The sequence below is a fragment of the Ovis canadensis genome, chromosome 3, assembly GCF_042477335.2.
Source record: "Ovis canadensis isolate MfBH-ARS-UI-01 breed Bighorn chromosome 3, ARS-UI_OviCan_v2, whole genome shotgun sequence".
In the NCBI taxonomy this organism is placed as follows: Eukaryota; Metazoa; Chordata; class Mammalia; order Artiodactyla; family Bovidae; genus Ovis; species Ovis canadensis.
Window position 1 is genome coordinate 208,348,753 of NC_091247.1, and position 18,657 is coordinate 208,367,409.

Below are 18,657 nucleotides of genomic sequence, written 5' to 3' on the forward strand. Positions count from 1 at the left end.
GTAGGAAGGGGCAGATGTGAAATCTTACCACTATAGCCTACTTGTTGTAAATAAGAGTGATGAGTAACTTTTTTGGAAAAAAAATCCCCCCTCTCTCCGAGACTCTGCCCTTTCTTAACCTGCAACTTGCTCTGTGTCCCCAGGCAGTTTGGTGGTTATGCTAAGGCTGCTGATTACGCTGCCCAAGCCGCCCAGCTGCGGTCCGCCCTGGAGAGCACAGCCACGTACCAGACGGACTTCTACTTCTGCACTGGGTATGACCCTCCCATGAAGCCCTACGGACGTCGCAACGAGGTCTGGCTGGTGAAGAGCAGTGAATGAGTCATTGGCTGAACCCCGAGCTCCGAGGGCGTCTGCATCTGTGCCTACTTCCCCTGGGAGGAAGCAGCGCCCCCGTGCCGCTCCAGCAGAACCAGCTTCCCTTCAGAGCCAGTCACTGCCAGTTTCCTGAGATAAGCACGGTCCAGATGCTGAGGCTCTGTTTCTCTTGGTGGGAAATAATGTACCCATGATACATGTGCATTCTTCTAACGCATGTGTCTATAATTGACTTATAGACAATTCAGTGGTAGGCCAGAAAAACCCAGCAGCATTTTTCCAGCTCTCTGGATCCCCTAAAAACAGATTTTTAAAAATCATGAAAACTGTATTTTTGTCAATCCACAAAAAAGTGTGATTTATGCGTGATCTTTCGTATGTAATTCTTAGAAGAGCTTTCTTTAAAAAGAAACCAAAAATAAAGATCTTTGCCTTGAAACAGCTAAAACAAATCCTGTTGTTGTTTAGTCACTTTCTCTTCTATCCCCAGAAACCCCAAACAGTGGAGCATCCTCAGATGACGAAAGGAGGACTTTCAGTCTCCTGCCCCATGGTGAGGACACAGGTAATGGGGTGGCAAACAGTGAATGAAGAAAAGACAGGGACAGCAGCCAAGGAAATATCAATAGGTTGTGTATCTTCATTCTGGATTAAATAGTGAAAAATGGAACAGAGACCAAGGTGACTGATTGTCAAGCTGTGGCCTAGTAAAGCAGTCTTTTTTCCCAACTTCAGCCCCCTTGCTTGTCTGCATATTTCCCAAAATAGAGGCTGATGAGAAGACCTTGCTCATCCCTCCTTCTCTTACCAGGGCCTACAGTAGAACATATGGCCAGTATTTTAGATTGAGATTGTTGTGTGATTAAGTTGCAAAACAGTAGACAGTAGAGATATTAGCAAATATTCAAACTGTGCTCTAGATGGAACGCTTGGGTTCACAGCCTGAAGGCTGCAGGCTCTCTGGAGCTGCACATACAAGGATGCTCTGCATTCCACCACAAACCCTCTTCCCATGCCATTAATATTCTTGTATGCAACTCAACAACAAAGAGCAAACAACCCAATCGAAAAATGGATGGAAGACCTATAGACATTTCTCCAAAGAAGAAATACAGATGGCCAATAGGCACATGAGAAGATGTCCAACATCACTAATTATTAGAGAAATGCAAGTCAAAACTACAATGAGGTACCACCTCACACTGGTCAGAATGGCCATCATTAAAAAGTCTATAAATAACAAAGGCTGGAGAGGGTGTGGAGAAAAGGGAACCCTCCTACACTGTTGGTGGGAATGTAAGTTTGTGCACCCACCTTGGAGAACCGTAAGGAGGTTGCTCGGAAAGCTAAAAACAGAATTATCGTATGATCCAGCAATCCCTCTCCTTGGCATATATCCAGACAAAACTAGAATTTAAAAGCCCCTATGTTCATAGCAGCACTGTTTACAAAAGCTAAAACAGAAACAGCGTAAATGTCCATCAATAGATGAATGGATAAACGAGATGTGGTAAGGTTTCCCTGGTGGCTTAGTGGTAAAGAATCCTCCCGCCAGTGCAGGAGACACGGGTTTGACTCCCAGTCCAGGAAGATCCCACCCACGGCGGAGCAACTAAGCCCATGAGCCACAACTATTGAGCCAGTGCTCTGAAGCCCAGAAGACACAACTATTGAGCCCATGTGCTGAGACTGCTGAAGCCCTCACATCCGAGAGCACATGCTTCACAAGAGAAGCCACTGCAATGGGAAGCCCAGGCAGCACAACCAGAGAGTAGCCCCCACTCACCACAGCTAGGAAGAAAGCCTGAGCAACGATGAGGAACCAGCACAGCAAAACTGAGTAAAATTATTTTTTTTTAACTGCAAAACTAGTGTTTAAAAAAACGTGAGATATACACACATGTATATATCACACACACACATATATAAAAAACATGTATGCACATACGCACACACACACACACACTGGAATATTACTCAGCCATAAAAAAGGAAATAATGCCATTTGCACCAACATGGATGCAACTAGAGATTATCATAGTAAGTGAAGTAAATCAAAAAGAGAAAGACAAATACCATATGGTATCGCTTATATATGGCATATAAAATATGACACAAATGAGCCTATCTATGAAACAAGCAATTGCTAACAGAACAGACTGGTAGTTGCCAAGGAGGAGAACGTTGAGGGAGGCATGGAATGGGAAGATTGAGGTTAACAGATATAAGCTAAAGAGTGGATAAACAACAAGGTCCTAATGTATAACACAGAGAACTATATTCAATATCCTATGATAAACCATAATGGAAATGAATATTTTTTAAAGTATACATTTACATATACATACATATGTATGTTGGAGAAGGAAATGGCAACCCACTGCAGTGTTCTTGCCTGGAGAATTCCACGGACAGAGGAGCCTGGTGGGCTGTAGTCCACGGGGTTGCAAAGAGTCAGATACAACTGAGCCACTAACACACACACACACACACACATATATGTATAAATGAATAACTTTGCTGTACAACAGATATTAATATTTCTGTAAATCAACTATACTTCAATAAAAAATAATGATTAGAAAAATAAAACATCCCTCAAGAAAAAAAAATCCTTGTATGTTTTGTAATCACACCCAATAAACTTTGTCCTGTATATACCACAACATAATTCCACACTCTCCTGCTTACACAAATACTTAGGGGCCATCAGGTGATTGTCTATACTGTGCAATGCTTGGCTGAGCTCAGGGTCATCACATTTTTAAGACCTCCTTCATTTACATTTGGCTTCTCCACTCTTGAGTAATGTTACTTTGATCTTGAGCACTGTAATTAAAGGTTCATAGCATGCCACACAGATGGGTATTTATTTGATTGAATGCCATAGAGTTTGCCTTCGAATTTATATCCTTGACAAGCTCTAGGTTTTCCTTTAAAGTAGTTGGTTTCTATAGCAACTATAATCCTCTAGGAATAAGAAGATAGACTGAAGCAATATCTACACATGCAGAATCAGAAACCAATCCATGTAAGGTAGAAAATGGCCAGGATAGACTGAAGGTGTGGGCTGCATAGAGTCATCTCATAATCAAACATGGAGTAAAATCTGAATCACCCTTTCTTGGCAATGAGTTAATTCAGTTGCTTCAGTCATGTCTGACTGCGATCCCATAGATTGTAGCCTATCAGTCTCCACTGTCAGTGGAATTCTCCAGGGAAGAATACTGGAGTGGTTGCCATGCCCTCCTCCAGGGGATCTTCCTGACCCAGGGATTGAACCTGTCTTTTATATCTCCTGCATTGGCAGGCAGATTCTTTCCAATTAGAGCCACCTGGGAAGCCCAGACTTTCATCAAAAAGTCATTTTATGTGCTGGCTCAAACACAGCCTTTTCTTACATCATGCCTCTTCCTCTCTCCTGGGTTCCCTTCCCTCTAGCAGAACCAGAATAAATGCCGGTTCCCCTGCAATGTCCCCCACTTTCATGCTCCATGACTTTGCTTACCTTGCCTCCCACACCTGGAATCCACCCCCCACCTCCCTATCTATCCTCTACCCATCTTTCAAGTCCCAGCTCAAGAGTCTTTGAATCTGTTAGAATAGGACAAAGGAGTCCAGAATGGGGATGGCTAAAAGACAAGGAAGGGAAAAGCCCTCAAAAATAGAACCAAGGAAGGTCTGAGGACCAGAGTGAGGACCTCAGGTAAAACAAACAGCTCTCCCGGCTAGCCCGATTTACATAGGGAAGGCCCAGGGTGGGGAGAAAAGAACATATAAAAAGAGGAGCCAAAGGGCCGGGGGTCTCTCTCTCTCTCTCTTGGGTCGGCATGCCCACATGCCTTGAGGATGTATTTTCCTTTATTTTCTAAATAAAACTGAGCTGTAACACTATCACTGTGACACGGTCTCCAAGTACATCCCTCTTCCTTAGTGACTTACAGCCCCCGGTCACCCCGCAGAGTAAGGGCAAGAAAGGGGATACTGCCTGCCATGTCAGTAAACAGAGGCTGTCGTCTTCATCAGCCAGTGAGCCCTGGGGGAACTCGGGAAGGAGAAGAATACCTGCCATCTAGTAGCCATCAGTGGAGAAGGCAATGGCACCCCACTCTAGTACTCTTGCGTGGAAAAATCCCACGGATGGAGGAGCCTGGTAGGCTGTAGTCCATGGGGTTGCTAAGAGTCGGACACGACTGAGCGACTTCACTTTCACTTTTCACTTTCATGCATTGGAGAAGGAAATGGCAACCCGCTCCAGTATTCTTGCCTGGAGAATCCCAGGGATGGGGGAGCCTGGTGGGCTGCCGTCTATGGGGTCGCACAGAGTTGGACACGACTGAAGCGACTTAGCAGCAGCAGCAGCAGTAGCCATCAGACTGCAGCCTCCCCCTACGGTGAGCCCTGAGGACACTCCGGATGTGAAAAGACAGGCCGCTGGCCCCAGATGGCTGAGATGCATATCAAGTAAATGATTTTAGTGAGCCCAGACTCTTGCATCTTCCCATACAAAGAAGAATGCTAAATTCCTTAACTTATTTTCCTTTTAATTCACAATAATCTCTTGACTACCTGCCCTTTGTTCAGACTACCAGCTCTTTGTTGCAAAACTTTTGTGTAACCTAGCTTCTCTGCCTCCTCAGACCAGTTCTCTCAGGGTTACTTGAGATACTGCCTCCTGGGTTTGAAGTCCTAAAAATTCCTGCCGAATAAAACATAACTCAACGTTTAGGTTGTGAATACTTTTTAAGTCTACAAGGGTATGTGTACAATAGATGCTCGGTCTTAATGTAGATCAGCTGAATTTTTTAAAATCAGAGTTATTGATCGCTAACATTAAGCATTCACCATTACACAAACTTGGTACATGAATTCCCTTTTTATTAGACCCCACAATCCTATGAGGGAGTCACAGGCAATACCCCGTTTACAGATAAACTAGGACAGCCCAGAGAGATTCATTAACATGCTCTAGGCTACACAGATGATACTCAACAGAGCCAGAATCTGAACTTAGGCAGTTTAACTCCAAGACCAAATGCACTGAACTCTCAGTTTAGTGTCTGTTTCCCTTGTCTGGCAAGAAAGGTAATGAGGCAGAATGTGACTCTACAAGTGAGTGTACAAGGTGGATGCTCCCTCCTCCCTGTATCATTTATTCTGAGGCTCAGCCATGTGGCAGTGCTATGATCCCTATGTCTCTAGGGCGTAAGCCACTGCCTGGAGTGTAGATGAACAAATTCCATGAGCTTATTACTCTAGAAACAGCACAGAGAACAGCAGCAACCTATTTGCCACCTGTCAAATCAGCAACCCTGTCTATCCTCTCTCTTGATTAAAAGTCAGATAAAAGAAGTTCTTGTGACCCCAATACTAACAGAGGACCATCATCCCTCCTTAAACAATGTCTACAACATAGGGACATTTTCTTCCAGTTTTAATGAGATATAATTGACATAATGGACTTCCCTGGTGGCTCAGACGGTAAAGCGTCTGTCTACAATGTGGGAGACCTGGGTTCAATCCCTGGGTTGGGAAGATCCCTTGGAGAAGGAAATGGCAATCCACTCCAGTACTCTTGCCTGGAAAATCCCATGGACAAAGGAAGCTGGTAGGCTACAGTCCATGGGGTCACAAAGAGTCAGACACGACTGGCGACTTCACTTCACTTCACTTCATAATTGACATACAGCACTGTATAACTTTAAGGTGTATAGTATAATGATTTGACTTCCATATGTCATTAAATCATTACCACAATAAGTTTAGTGAACATCCATCATCTCATATAGAAACAACTTTAAATGGGAGTTCCCTGGTTGCCTAGTGGTTAGGACTCTGGGCTTTCACTGCCAGGGCCTGGGTTCTGTCCCTGGTTGGGGAACGTCCCACACATAGTGTGACCAAAAAAAAAAAAAGGAAGGAAGAAAAAAAGAAACAACATTAAACAAATAGAAAAATATTTTTTCCTTTTGATGATAACTGTTCAGTTCAGTTTAGTTCAGTCGCTCAGTCGTGTCCGGCTCTTTGCGACCCCATGAATCACAGCACACCAGGCCTCCCTGTTCATCACCAACTCCCGGAGTTCACTCAGACTCACGTCCATTGAGTCCGTGATGCCATCCAGCCATCTCATCCTCGGTCGTCCCCTTCTCCTCCCATCCCCAATCCCTCCCAGCATCAGAGTCTTTTCCAATGAGTCAACTCTTCTCATGAGGTGGCCAAAGTACTGGAGTTTCAGCTTTAGCATCATTCCTTCCAAAGAAATCCCAGGGTTGATCTCCTTCAGAATGGACTGGTTGGATCTCCTTGCAGTCCAAGGGACTCTCAAAAGTCTTCTCCAACACCACAGTTCAAAAGCATCAATTCTTCAGCGCTCAGCCTTCTTCACAGTCCAACTCTCACATCCATACATGACCACTGGAAAAACACTTAACTGATAACTGTTAGGATTTCCTGTATAACAGATGTCAGTGTGAGTTATATTTATCCTTTTGTAGGGCTTCCCTGGTGGCTCAATGGTAAAGAATCTGCCTGTCAGTGCAGGAGACACGGGTTCTCCCCGTTGGATCCTGATCCTTCAAAGCGGGTAGGGAAGACACCCTGAAAAAGAAAATGGCAACTCACTCCAGTATTATTGACTGGGAAATCCCGTGGACAGAAAAGCCTGGCGAGCTGGGGTTGCAAAAGAGTCAGGCACAACCTAGGGACTAAACAACAACAACATGATTGCTTTACTGTTTGCGTTAGTTTCAGGCGTGCAGCAAAGTGATTTGGTTATACACAAACACATGTATCTATTCTTTTTCAAACTCTTTTTCCCATTTAAGTTATTACAGAATACTGAGCAGAGTAACACTATTCATTTCTGTACCCTCAGCTCCCAGCAAAAGCTCAGCGTATGAATGTGGGATGAATTAATGTGTTTCCCAATTCATGCAGCAGTTGAAAGCAAGCTGGAAAATGAGGGATGGAGAGAGGTAGCCAGTCCACCTGTTTGCCATCCGGCTTGGTATGCATCTATAATGCCAACAGGAAGTTAAAAAAGTTTTGTACTTTTAAAAGTACAAAAAGGCAGAAATAAATCTATAAGCTCCAGATGTATGGATCCAATGACTTGCTTGACGTTTTCACATAAGTAACTCAGATTTCTCAGATGACACAACCAGAATGGAACTTTTGGTTCAGATTCTTTAATCCCCCCAAATCTTTTTCTTCCTCCATCTTCCTGGACTCTCTGAACAGCACCACTATTCACAAACTCACTCTAGTCAAAAAGCCAGAAATCATCCTGAGATCAAGACATTTGCCCAAGACCAGAGAGCTAGTTCATAGCAAACAGCCAGACTCAAGTCGGAGTGCAAGCAAGAACTCATTTAATAAGGCTAGTATTTTTCAAGTTTTTTCTTACCCCCGATCCTCAATCAGAATGACATTTTGCCTTTCAACCCAGTACAAGTACTCACACATGTGTAACACACGTTTTATGAAGCAATACTTTCCATTACTACCAATGGCAAAGTAAAAGCAGTGGAGAGAAGGAGGAGTGAATAGATGGAGTATAGGTGATTTTTAGAGTAGTGGAACAATAAATGCTATATGACCCTGTAATGATGGATATATGTTATTATACATTTGTCAAAATCCATAGAATTTACAACAGAAAGAACAAGTGTGAACACCATAGACTTCAGAAAATAATTCCATGGACAGAGGAGACTTCCCTGGTAGCTCAGAAGGTAGAGTCCACTCCTCTGTCCATGGAATTCTCCAGGCAAGAATACTGGAGTGGGTTGCCATTTCCTTTTCCATGGGATAGTCCCAACCCAGGAATCGAACTTAAGTCTTCTGCATTGCAGGCAAATTCTTTACCATCTGAGCCACCAGGGAAGCCCTTAGAAAATAATAATATATCAATATTAGTTCATCAATAGTACAAATGTACCACACTAATTCAAGATATTAACACTACGGGAAACAAGGGTAGGGAGAAAGAAAGGGGGAGAATGGGAAATCTGTATGTTATACTCAATTTTTCTGTAAAACTAAAACTGCTCCTGAAAAACAAAAGTCTATTGGGAATTCCCTGACTGCCCAGTGGTTAGGACTCCATGTCTTCACTGCCTGCCTAGGACACAGGTTCAGTCCCACAAGCCACACAGCCTAGTCAAAATAAATAAATAAGTAATTTTTTAAATTTAAGTCTACTTAAAAAAAGCATGACAGAGACAACATTGCATGGTATTTTATTGCTATTCATAGAGAATATAAAAATTCTAAATAAATAACACAAACAAAAATTTAGACATGATTGTTACTGAGTGAACAGATTTGTTTACCTGTGTGTAAAATTCATTCCAGTGGACTACCCAAAGACACAATAACATGTACATCTGGCACACTATTGGACCTGGTTCTTTCTCTTTTTAAATCCAACCAAGCTCTCTCTCTGCAGTTCACTTCAGCTCCCTGCCACCCTCCTGTCTTCAACATGCCTGGCCCGGCCCCCAGTGGCACTAACGTGGGCTCCTCAGGGCGCTCTCCCAGCAAAGCAGTGGCGGCCCGGGCGGCGGGATCCACCGTCCGGCAGAGGAAGAACACCAGCTGTGGAGCAAGGAGCCCAGGCCGTACGACCTCAGCCGGCATTGGGGCGATGTGGCGATTCTACGCAGAGGATTCACCAGGGCTCAAAGCGGGCCCTGTTCCAGTATTGGTTATGAGTCTTCTGCTCATCGCTTCTGTGTTTATGTTGCACATTTGGGGCAAGTACACTCATTCATAGACTTGGCTACATCCACCTGTCTATCATCTGAAGAAGAAAGGAAAAAATCCCAACATATTTTGGACCAAAAACATAGTGATTTTCTGTTCATGAGGAAGAGATTTTCTGCAAGCTTACTGTTTTATAGGGAACTTAATAAGAATTAAAGAATCAATTTTTTTCCATGGCTAATAAACTTTTTAATTCATTTATACCAAGTCTCATTGTTGATGCCTGACTGCTAGGGCACTTAGTCACTCTTTAGATTTACAAGTAAATAAGTAGAAATCGTTTTGTGTAGTTTTTTTTTTTTTTGGTTGGATTGACAGTTTCTTACATGACCATGTAGTCATTCAAATCCAAGATACTGTAATTGACCTTGGCTTGTTTTCTTCTAGGTATCTCCATCCTGATGATTGTCATTTTGAGTGTTCTGTGGTTTTCAAGGAGTGTGCCTATGACTCCATCAGGCAGATCTGTGTTCAGAGGCAGCTGGTACCCAACGGAACCATCATAGAAATCATCCAGAAATCTTGGATGAAATGTTTGCTCACTCTGTTCTTTGTCTCTAAAACCACAGATAATATTTTTGCCTTTTCTTTCTTTCAGTTCTTAATCCTGTGAGTCTAGATGAGGGGTTTCAATCTATTTTATCACTTGTCGATAAACCCCTTTTGAAGTAATTCATTTGATAAATTAGATTTCTTATATAAAATTTTGTTTCATTTTGAAAATTAAAGACCTTAATTATCAGTGTGAGATACCAGAATTTCTAAACTGAGTTGTTATAATTCTAACCAAAAATAAAAATTTTGGAAGTGTCAAAAAAAAATAAATAAATCCAACCAAAATTGAAAACCCTAAAAATTCACCTAAATAGGTTGTTGTGATTGGTAATATAGTAATCTTCAATATTTAGCACTGGAAATTTTTCTTTAATCTTAATCTACATGATAAACATAATATCAGTATAAGAATTAAATGAAGTCACTTATTCTCTTCCTTGTTCAATTATTGATTTACAGTTTTGAAAAGCAAGTATCTTTTATTCACGTTTTTCATTCAAGCTTCATATTTTCCTCTAAAAAGTGTGACTGTGACCACGAGAGAAAAGCGCGATGTAAAAATGCATATCTCTAACTTTATTTCATTCAAACTGACTTTATAACATTCCATTCTATGTATTGCAATCATGTTGAAAATATGCATCAGCTAGAATTACTCCAATTCTAAAGAAAATTTAAAGATTTTAGAATGAAGGTCCTTTTCGATGGAATGCTGGTGCCTCTGAGATTACCTGATCCTTCAGGGATACATGCCTTTGGCTTCAACTAGACTGTTTTAGAACTCTTTAGAAATAAACTTGAACTTGTAGAAAACTCATAGCAAAGCAAGTATGTCTTGCATTTGACAAATACATAAATTCTGTTCAGCGAAGATTTGATTGAACTGCTGAAACAAGAGAATCCATTTCCCAGCAAATTTCCATTCCCATGTCTGGTCCTTCGGCCATGATTGCTGGGAGGCCAGGGTCAGCTGGTGAGGTTGACCAGAGAACCTACATGTAGTCGCTTGTCTGGCTTGGGCTTCTGAGAACAAGGAAGCTGTGTCTCAGGAGAAAGAACCCAGAGTATTCCAAGGGACCAAAACTGAAGCTGGAAGGCACATTTTGACCTAGCCTTGGCAGAAATCGCATATCATCACCTCCACCCCATTTTATTGGTTACAAGAGAATCACTAAGGCCAGCCAGAGCTTCAAGTGGAAGGGAATTCGACCCCATCTCTTGATGAATTACAGCCCTCTTTTAAAACTGCCACATTTCTTGGAATCTTCAAATGTGTTTGACATGTTAAAATATACCATGGTTTTCTTCCAAAACTGTTCTCAAGAATGTTCAAAAAAGCATTTAAAAGTCCACTTTTATTATCCAAATATCATGTAAATATCTGCCAAGTGAGATAGTTTTTCAACTCAAGAAATTGACATCTTATTTCTGAGTTTATATATTATGCTCAGCTTAGTACCTTCTGGCAACCAGGATTTCCACCATGTGCAGTAAGCGGATATAGTCAGTTCCAACATGTGAACAAAATATGTCTAAAAGTTTTGCTCACTGGCATTTCTTTTGATTTCAAGAAATTCATGAGGTTCAAGTAAAATATCTTTAGGTTGCAAAGCTTCATGATGAATAAACCAGGGTTGTTAGCCATTTTCAACCATTTTTTATAACTCTGCCATATTTTTGGTCATATTTGTTGTCTAAGTTTATAACTCCTTTACGGTTTTTCTAGTTTAAACAGTTGAATTAACAATATATTTTTCCAACTCAGAGATCATACCTAATCCAGTGTGAGTGAAATTAAACAACACAAGAAATCCTCTATAAAAATTGTTTTTTTCACTCATTTTGAATCTCACCAAAAGTGCTGGTAATTTTCAACAGTGCTTTTATCAAGCTGAATCACAGACTCTACATCATACTGTAATTGCATTAAAACGTTGCTTCCCTGTATTCTGTACTAATGCAGATTTGATGAACTGTTATGGGATACTAAGAGGTATAATTTTTCATTGTTAGCTGATTTATCATTTTTATCCTCAAAAATCATATTTACTATTCCATCGGGCTTCCCTGGTAGCTCAGTTGGTAAAGAATCTGCCCACATTCCAGGAGACACGAGTTTGATCCCTGGGTTGGGAAGATCCCCTGGAGAAGGAAATGGTAAACCATGCCAGTATCTTTGCCTGGAAAATCCCGTGGACAGAAGAGCCTGGTGTTATCCCATGGGGTCACAAAGACTTGGGCGCAACTGAGCAACTAATACAAAAACAACATATATCCTAAAAGAATGAATTTTTAGCAGCTGTGTGTCCCGTTTTGGTTTTTTGTCTTTTTTGCCACCTAATATATTATTGGGCTCCCCTGAGGGTTCAAGTGGGCCTTAGGAAGTATCACTACAAACAAAGCTAGTGGAGGTGATGGAATTCAAGTTGAGCTATTTCAAATCTTGAAAGATGATGCTGTGAAAGTGCTGCACTCAATATGCCAGCAAATTTGGAAAATTCAGCAGTGGCCACAGAACTGGAAAAGGTCAGTTTTCATTCCAATCCCAAAGAAAGACAATGCCAAAGAATGCTCAAACTACCGCACAATTGCACTCATCTCACATGCTAGTAAAGTAATGCTCAAAATTCTCCAAGCCAGGCTTCAGCAATGCATGAACCATGAACTTCCTGACGTTCAAGCTGGTTTTAGAAAAGGCAGAGGAACCAGAGATCAAATTGCCAACATCCGCTGGATCATCGAAAAAGCAAGAGAGTTCCAGAAGAACACCTATTTCTGCTTTTTTGACTATGCCAAAGCCTTTGACTGTGTAGATCACAATAAACTGTGGAAAATTCTGAAAGAGATGGGAATACCAGACCACCTGACCTGCCTCTTGAGAAATCTGTATGCAGGCCAGGAAGCAACAGTTAGAACTGGACATGGAACAACAGACTGGTTCCAAATAGGAAAAGGAGTACGTCAAGGTTGTATATTGTCACCCTGCTTATTTAACTTATATGCAGAGTACATCATGAGAAACGCTGGACTGGAAGAAACACAAGCTGGAATCAAGATTGCCAGGAGAAGTATCAAGAACCTCAGATATGCAGATGACACCACCCTTATGGCAGAAAGTGAAGAGGAGCTAAAAAGCCTCTTGATGAAAGTGAAAGAGGAGAGTGAAAAAGTTGGCTTAAAGCTCAACATTCAGAAAACGAAGATCATGGCATCCAGTCCCATCACTTCATGGGAAATAGATGGGAAAACAGTGGAAACAGTGTCAGACTTTATTTTGGGGGGGCTCCAAAATCACTGCAGATGGTGACTGCAGCCATGAAATTAAAAGACGCCTACTCCTTGGAAGAAAAGTTATTACCAACCTAGATAGTATATGCAAAAGCAGAGACATTACTTTGCTGACTAAGGTCCATCTAGTCAAGGCTATGGTTCTTCCTGTGGTCATGTATGGATGTGAGAGATGGACTGTGAAGAAGGCTGAGCACCGAAGAATTGATGCTTTTGAACTGTGGTGTTGGAGAAGACTCTTGAGAGTCCCCTGGACTGCAAGGAGATCCAACCAGTCCATTCTGAAGGAATCAGCCCTGGGATTTCTTTGGAAGGAATGATGCTAAAGCTGAAACTGCAGTACTTTGGCCACCTCATGAGAAGAGTTGACTCATTGGAAAAGACTCTGATGCTGGGAGGGATTGGGGGCAGGAGGAGAAGGGGACGACCAAGGATGGCATCACGGACTCGATGGATGTGAGTCTGAGTGAACTCCGGGAGATGGTGATGAACAGGGAGGCCTGGTGTGCTGCGATTCATGGGGTCACAAAGAGTTGGACATGACTGAGCGACTGAACTGAACTGAACACTGTAGACACAGGTTTGATTTCTGGGTCGGGCAGATCCCCTGGAGAAGAAAATGGCAATCCATTCCAGTGTTCTTGCCTGGAGAACCTCATGGACAGAAGAGCCTGGTGGGCTACAGTCCATGGAGTCTGCAAAGAGTCGGCCCCAAATTAGCCACTGAACACACACACAAACAGTATATTGCTAAATAGATGATTAGAAGCTCATTTCATTAATAGTAGATAACTTAGAAATCATTGATAAATTCATGTACTTTACCTTTGGAAATATGAGTGGGATTTAGTGACAAGATACCATGTTGTTTCCCTGGATGTGTTTTTAATTTTGAAGATTTTAAGTTTTCATTTATAAAGATTTCATTATAAATTATATGTTGAGTCTCACTTCTGTTATGTTTTGCGTATTTTTAAAATCACATTTAAATCATCTTCATTATAAAATCTTGCATCTACTTCTTCCTTTTCAGAATACAGCTCAAATAAAATAAATTTTTTTATTAATCAACATTTTTCTCAGTATTGTCATGTTTACACTTCCAGATCCAGAAGTTGAACTGGAACATACCTCTATATTTTTCCCATCATCTGCTGTCTTATAATAATGATAAAACAACCCACTGTAATAGCAATGTATATTAATTAGGGCTTCCCTGGTGGCTCGGTGATAAAGAATCCTCCTGCCAATGCAAGAGATCCAGATTCGATCCCTGGGTCCAGAAGATCCCCTGGAGAAGAAAATGTCAACCCACTACAGCGTTGTTGCCTGGGAAATTCCATGGACAGAGGAGCCTGGCAGGGGTTGCAAAGAGTTGGACACAACTTAGTGACTCAACAACAACATATTCATTCAATTAAAACGTTATAATATGCAAAAACTGGAGAAAAATGTCAGATAAATTCCCTCCCCCAAAGTGAGTGAAGTCGCTCAGTCATGTCCAACTCTTTGTGACCCCGTGGACTGTAGCCCACCAGGCTCCTCTGTCCATGGGATTCTCCAGGCAAGAATACTGGAGTGGGTTGCCATTTCCTTCTCCAGGGGATCTTCCCGACCCAGGGATTGAACCCAGGTCTCCTGCATTGCAGGCAGACGCTTTAACCTCTGAGCCACCAAATACCCCTATTAATTAAATAAGGCTTGGTTGAGAGTTTTCACAGTTTCCTGACCCAAATAATATACTGCAATTGTTCACAACTATTAATAACTTCACATTATAAAATGCAATTAAACTCTACAATATTAATATCCTGATAAGAAATTGATCAAGTTAGTTATCATATGCCAGAAAATTGAAGGAGATGACCAGGGCTAGTTACATAATTTGCATCAGTCAGTTTAGCCACTCAGTTGTGTCCAACTCTTTACAACCCCATGGACTCTAGTACACCAGGCTTCCCTGTCCATCACCAACTCCCAGAGCCTGTTCAAACTCATGTCCATTGAGTCAGTGATGCCATCCTACCATCTCATCCTCTGTCATCTCCTTCTCCTCCTGCTTTCAATCTTTCCCAGCATCAGGGTCCTTTCCAATGAATCAGTTATTTGTATCAGGTGGCCAAGGTACTGGAGTTTCAGCTTCAGCATCAGTCCTTCCAATGAATATTCTGGACTTATTTCCTTTAGGATTGACTGGTTGGATCTCCTTGCAGTCCAAGGGACTCTCAAGAGTCTTCTCCAGCACCACAGTTCAAAAGCATAATTTGCATGACCCAGTGCAAAATGAAAATGTAGTATCCTGCCTGGACATAAATCAATCTCCCCTTTGCAAGGGTCTATCACCCCAAACCATGTCAGACAAGTGAGCCCAGGTGGAGTGTGGAGGGAGTCTAGGGACAGGGGCAGAAATGGGGAAACCAGGGCCCCTGGGGCCCCAAGGGGTGGCAGAGAGAGGGTGGCCAAGAACCTGTCCCAGGGAGACAGGCAGGTAATGAGACACAAAAGAGAAGGGAGGCAGGATCACACATGAGCCGAGGCTCCAAGCCCCATCTGACTTCACTCATGAAACAAATTCAGGGACTTTCTGGTTGTTCAAGGGTTAAGACTCCACCTTTCCACTGCAGGAGACACCAGTTCAAGCCCACATTGGGGACTTAAAATCTCGAATGCAATAAATATATTTCTTAAAAAAAATTTTTTTAAGCCAATAGCTTTTTCATTAAAAATAAATAAAACACAAATTCAAGATTAAATTATTAAGAATTTCAAGATGGTGATGGCGGGACATTAGACTCTAAGCACAGGAGCCCTCTGTGTATTGTGTCCTAAACAACTACACTGGTGACAATCCCATGAAGCCAGACCTGGAAAGGCCAGTGAGCAAAAGAATCAGTGAGGTTCCTCCCAGCCAGATCAACCCATCGTATATAGCTGGTCCTCACATGTTTACCATGACAGCTGAGGCTCCAATAGTTTGGCCTCCTGACTCAAAGAGCTGACTCATGGGAAAAGATCCTGATGCTGGGAAAGATTGAAGGCAGGAGGAGAAGGGGACGACAGAGGATGAGATGGCTGGATGGCATCACCGACTCGATGGACACAGGTTTGAGCAAACTCCGGGAGATAGTGAAGGACAGGGAAGGCTGGTATGTTGCAGTTCATGGGGTCACAAAGAGTTGGACACTACCGAGCAACTGAACAACAATAACAGCTGTTTTGGGATAAAGGGTATATGATGCATTCTCCTAATCAACATTTTTCTTTCTTTCTGATCCTGACCCATTTGCCACATCTAAGGGCTTATTCCTCTTAGGGCTTGTCCTCACAATATGAAGCATATCAGGAAAGTAACCTGGTATAGCAGCAAGAATGGGACTAGGAGTCAGACAATGCTGGCTGTCTCCCCTAACACCCCACCCCCTGGGTACCTCCCTTCATCTCTTGGTCTCTGCCTCCCTATTGTTAAAATCCTCCTATTATCATAGTGGCTTCCTTATTCTTATTAATGAAAGGGTTAGATTAGGTCACCTCTAACATTCCCTCCAGCTTGTTTCTAGGAGAAGGGAACAACACAAAGATGTTTGGCAAAAGGCGTTTGGCCTCTTGACAGTTTTATCTCCATTTTTAATGGACTTGTTGTAATCAATATACTTTGATTCATCAAAGCCTGAGCTGTTTGGTGTGATGTTGTCACAGCATAAAAGACAAAAGGAAGGAGATGTGAGTAATTTGAATGTGTGTAGGCAAAGGGAGCCCTCTTTCCTTAGGGCCTAAAGGAGATGGGCTAACTTTATTACCCTAGATTTTAAAATAAGGATAATTAGTACTTGAGACAGTTCTTTTATCTAAGGTGCTCAAAGGGCTTTGTGGTCATTAACCCATTAATTCACCTGCCTCAAGCGATCAGGGTGTCAGGAGCAATCTCCTTAGAAGACAAGTATGCCAGGAACTCTAACCTCACAACAGTGAGGAATGCCCGTGACTAAAGCCAAAGGGGTTGACCTTCTCTGTCTCTCCTCCAAAGGTCACCAAAATGGTCATCTTGGAAAAATTCAATGGGAAATCCTCTCCTGCTGGTCTAACAGCAACTTCACCATTCACACGTGTCTTTGGGTGAATCCTCCCAGATGTCATATTTCAGCATCTGGAAAATCCCTTTACCCTTAATGTAAACTTTATAGAAAAGCTTTTACAGCTTCAGACAGACTGTGATTGTGCCCAAAGTGAGTCAAGGGGAGGACACTTCTCCCTAAAATAGTCTTCTCTTAAAGGCAGGGGCTGGGGGGTGGACACGGCTTTTTAAAGTTAAAGAGATTCTAGCTGATAGAATACCACTTCAGAATGAATTTGTCCAGGGCTTGTTAAGATTCTTATCTCAGGTGGCTTCCATTTAAAAGCATGGGTTGGAAAAACACACTAGTAAAAAGTAACTCCATGTGGCCTGGAATTCTACCCTTAGAATCCTTCCATTAGTCAATTCATCCATCACCTAGGAGGTGCTCCCTGCAGGGCCAGGTGCTATGAGGACATAAAAGGTGGAGCCTAACCCCCAAGCAGCTATAAATCTAACCAAAGGGATGAATTACAAATAAAAGAAATTAATAAATGTACTGTTTTTATTGGAAAAACCCTAATGTTGGGAAAGATTGAGGGCTGGAAAGGGGGATGATAGAGGATGAGATGGTTGGATGGCATCACCAACTCAACGGACATGAGTTTGAACAAACTCCAGGAGACGGTGAAGGACAGGGAAGCCTGGAATGCTGCAGTCCATGGGATTGCAGAGTCACACATGATTTAATAACTGAACAACAACGACAATGGTTTTTATTTATGATTTTTTAACTTTTTATTTTGTGTCGGGGTATAGCTGATTAACAATGTTATGATAGTTTCAAGTGGAATGCAAAGGGACCCAGCCCCACATGGCCCAGATCACGAAGAAACTTGAAACCACGCTATACATGTATCCATTATCACTAAACTCCCCTTCCATCCAGGCTGCCACACAGCACTGAGCAGAGTTCCCTGTGCTCTACAGTAGGACTTTGTTGGTTATCCATTTTAAATATAGCAGTGTGCACATGTTGATCCCAAACTCCCTGACTATCCCTTCCCTTCATCTGTCTCCCCTGGTAACCATAAGTTCCTTCACTAAGGCTGTGAGTTTGTTTCTGTTTTATTATTATTTACTTAAATTCATTTTCTTTCTTATGGTTATTCATAAATCGACTAATACAAATAAAATGGGCAGAAAACATTATTTCCATAACTTTGAACAGTACAGACTATGAAGTTCCCTGAGGGAGTGATCAGTGAGGGCCAGAGTGATGAGGGCAGGAAGGAGTGCTCACAGAGAAGGTAAGACGAACTAGATCTCCAAGGCAGAGAAAGTACCTGGGGAAGAAGCAGGATCAATGAGAATCGAGCACAGAGGATAAATGGGAATAGAATGAAAAGCAGTTCAGGACAGGGACAACCTCTAAGAAAAGGTGAGCAGATGGGAGGGAGAAAACTGACCTGGATGAAAAACAAGGCCTGGAGAGGAGAAAGAAACATGGTTGGACAGTGGAAAGAGGGGCCAGACCATAGGGAGACTTGAAGTCACACTATAAAGTACTGTATGGGTCTTCAGAAGCCCTCTATTGGAGCCTCCCTGGTGGTTCATCAGTTAATACTCCATGCTTCCACTGCAGGGGTGCAGGTTCAATTCCTGGCCAAGGAACT

The 18,657-nt window shown here is 42.2% G+C and overlaps 2 protein-coding genes across 3 annotated transcripts in view; both read left to right on the plus strand.

The window, feature by feature from the left end:
- The window catches only part of HEBP1 (heme binding protein 1), a 38,756-nt gene extending 37,986 nt beyond the window's left edge, over window positions 1-770 (plus strand). The window contains exon 4 of the mRNA XM_069585662.1: window positions 144-770. Within this exon, the coding sequence (XP_069441763.1) occupies window positions 144-321 (178 nt within the window). The 3' untranslated portion in view covers window positions 322-770. The remainder of the gene's footprint in view (window positions 1-143) is intronic.
- LOC138931518 (protein transport protein Sec61 subunit beta-like) lies at window positions 680-9,288 on the plus strand. Of its 2 annotated transcripts, none has more exons than XM_070292365.1 (2): window positions 680-883; window positions 8,771-9,288. In XM_070292365.1, the coding sequence occupies exons 1-2, from the start codon at window positions 680-682 to the stop codon at window positions 9,095-9,097; spliced, it is 531 nt and encodes a 176-aa protein (XP_070148466.1). In that variant the 3' UTR covers window positions 9,098-9,288. The 2 variants fall into 2 exon arrangements, with proteins under 2 accessions (XP_070148466.1, XP_070148467.1); XM_070292366.1 differs by having other exon boundaries at window positions 814-871.
- Window positions 9,289-18,657: the final 9,369 nt, after the last annotated feature.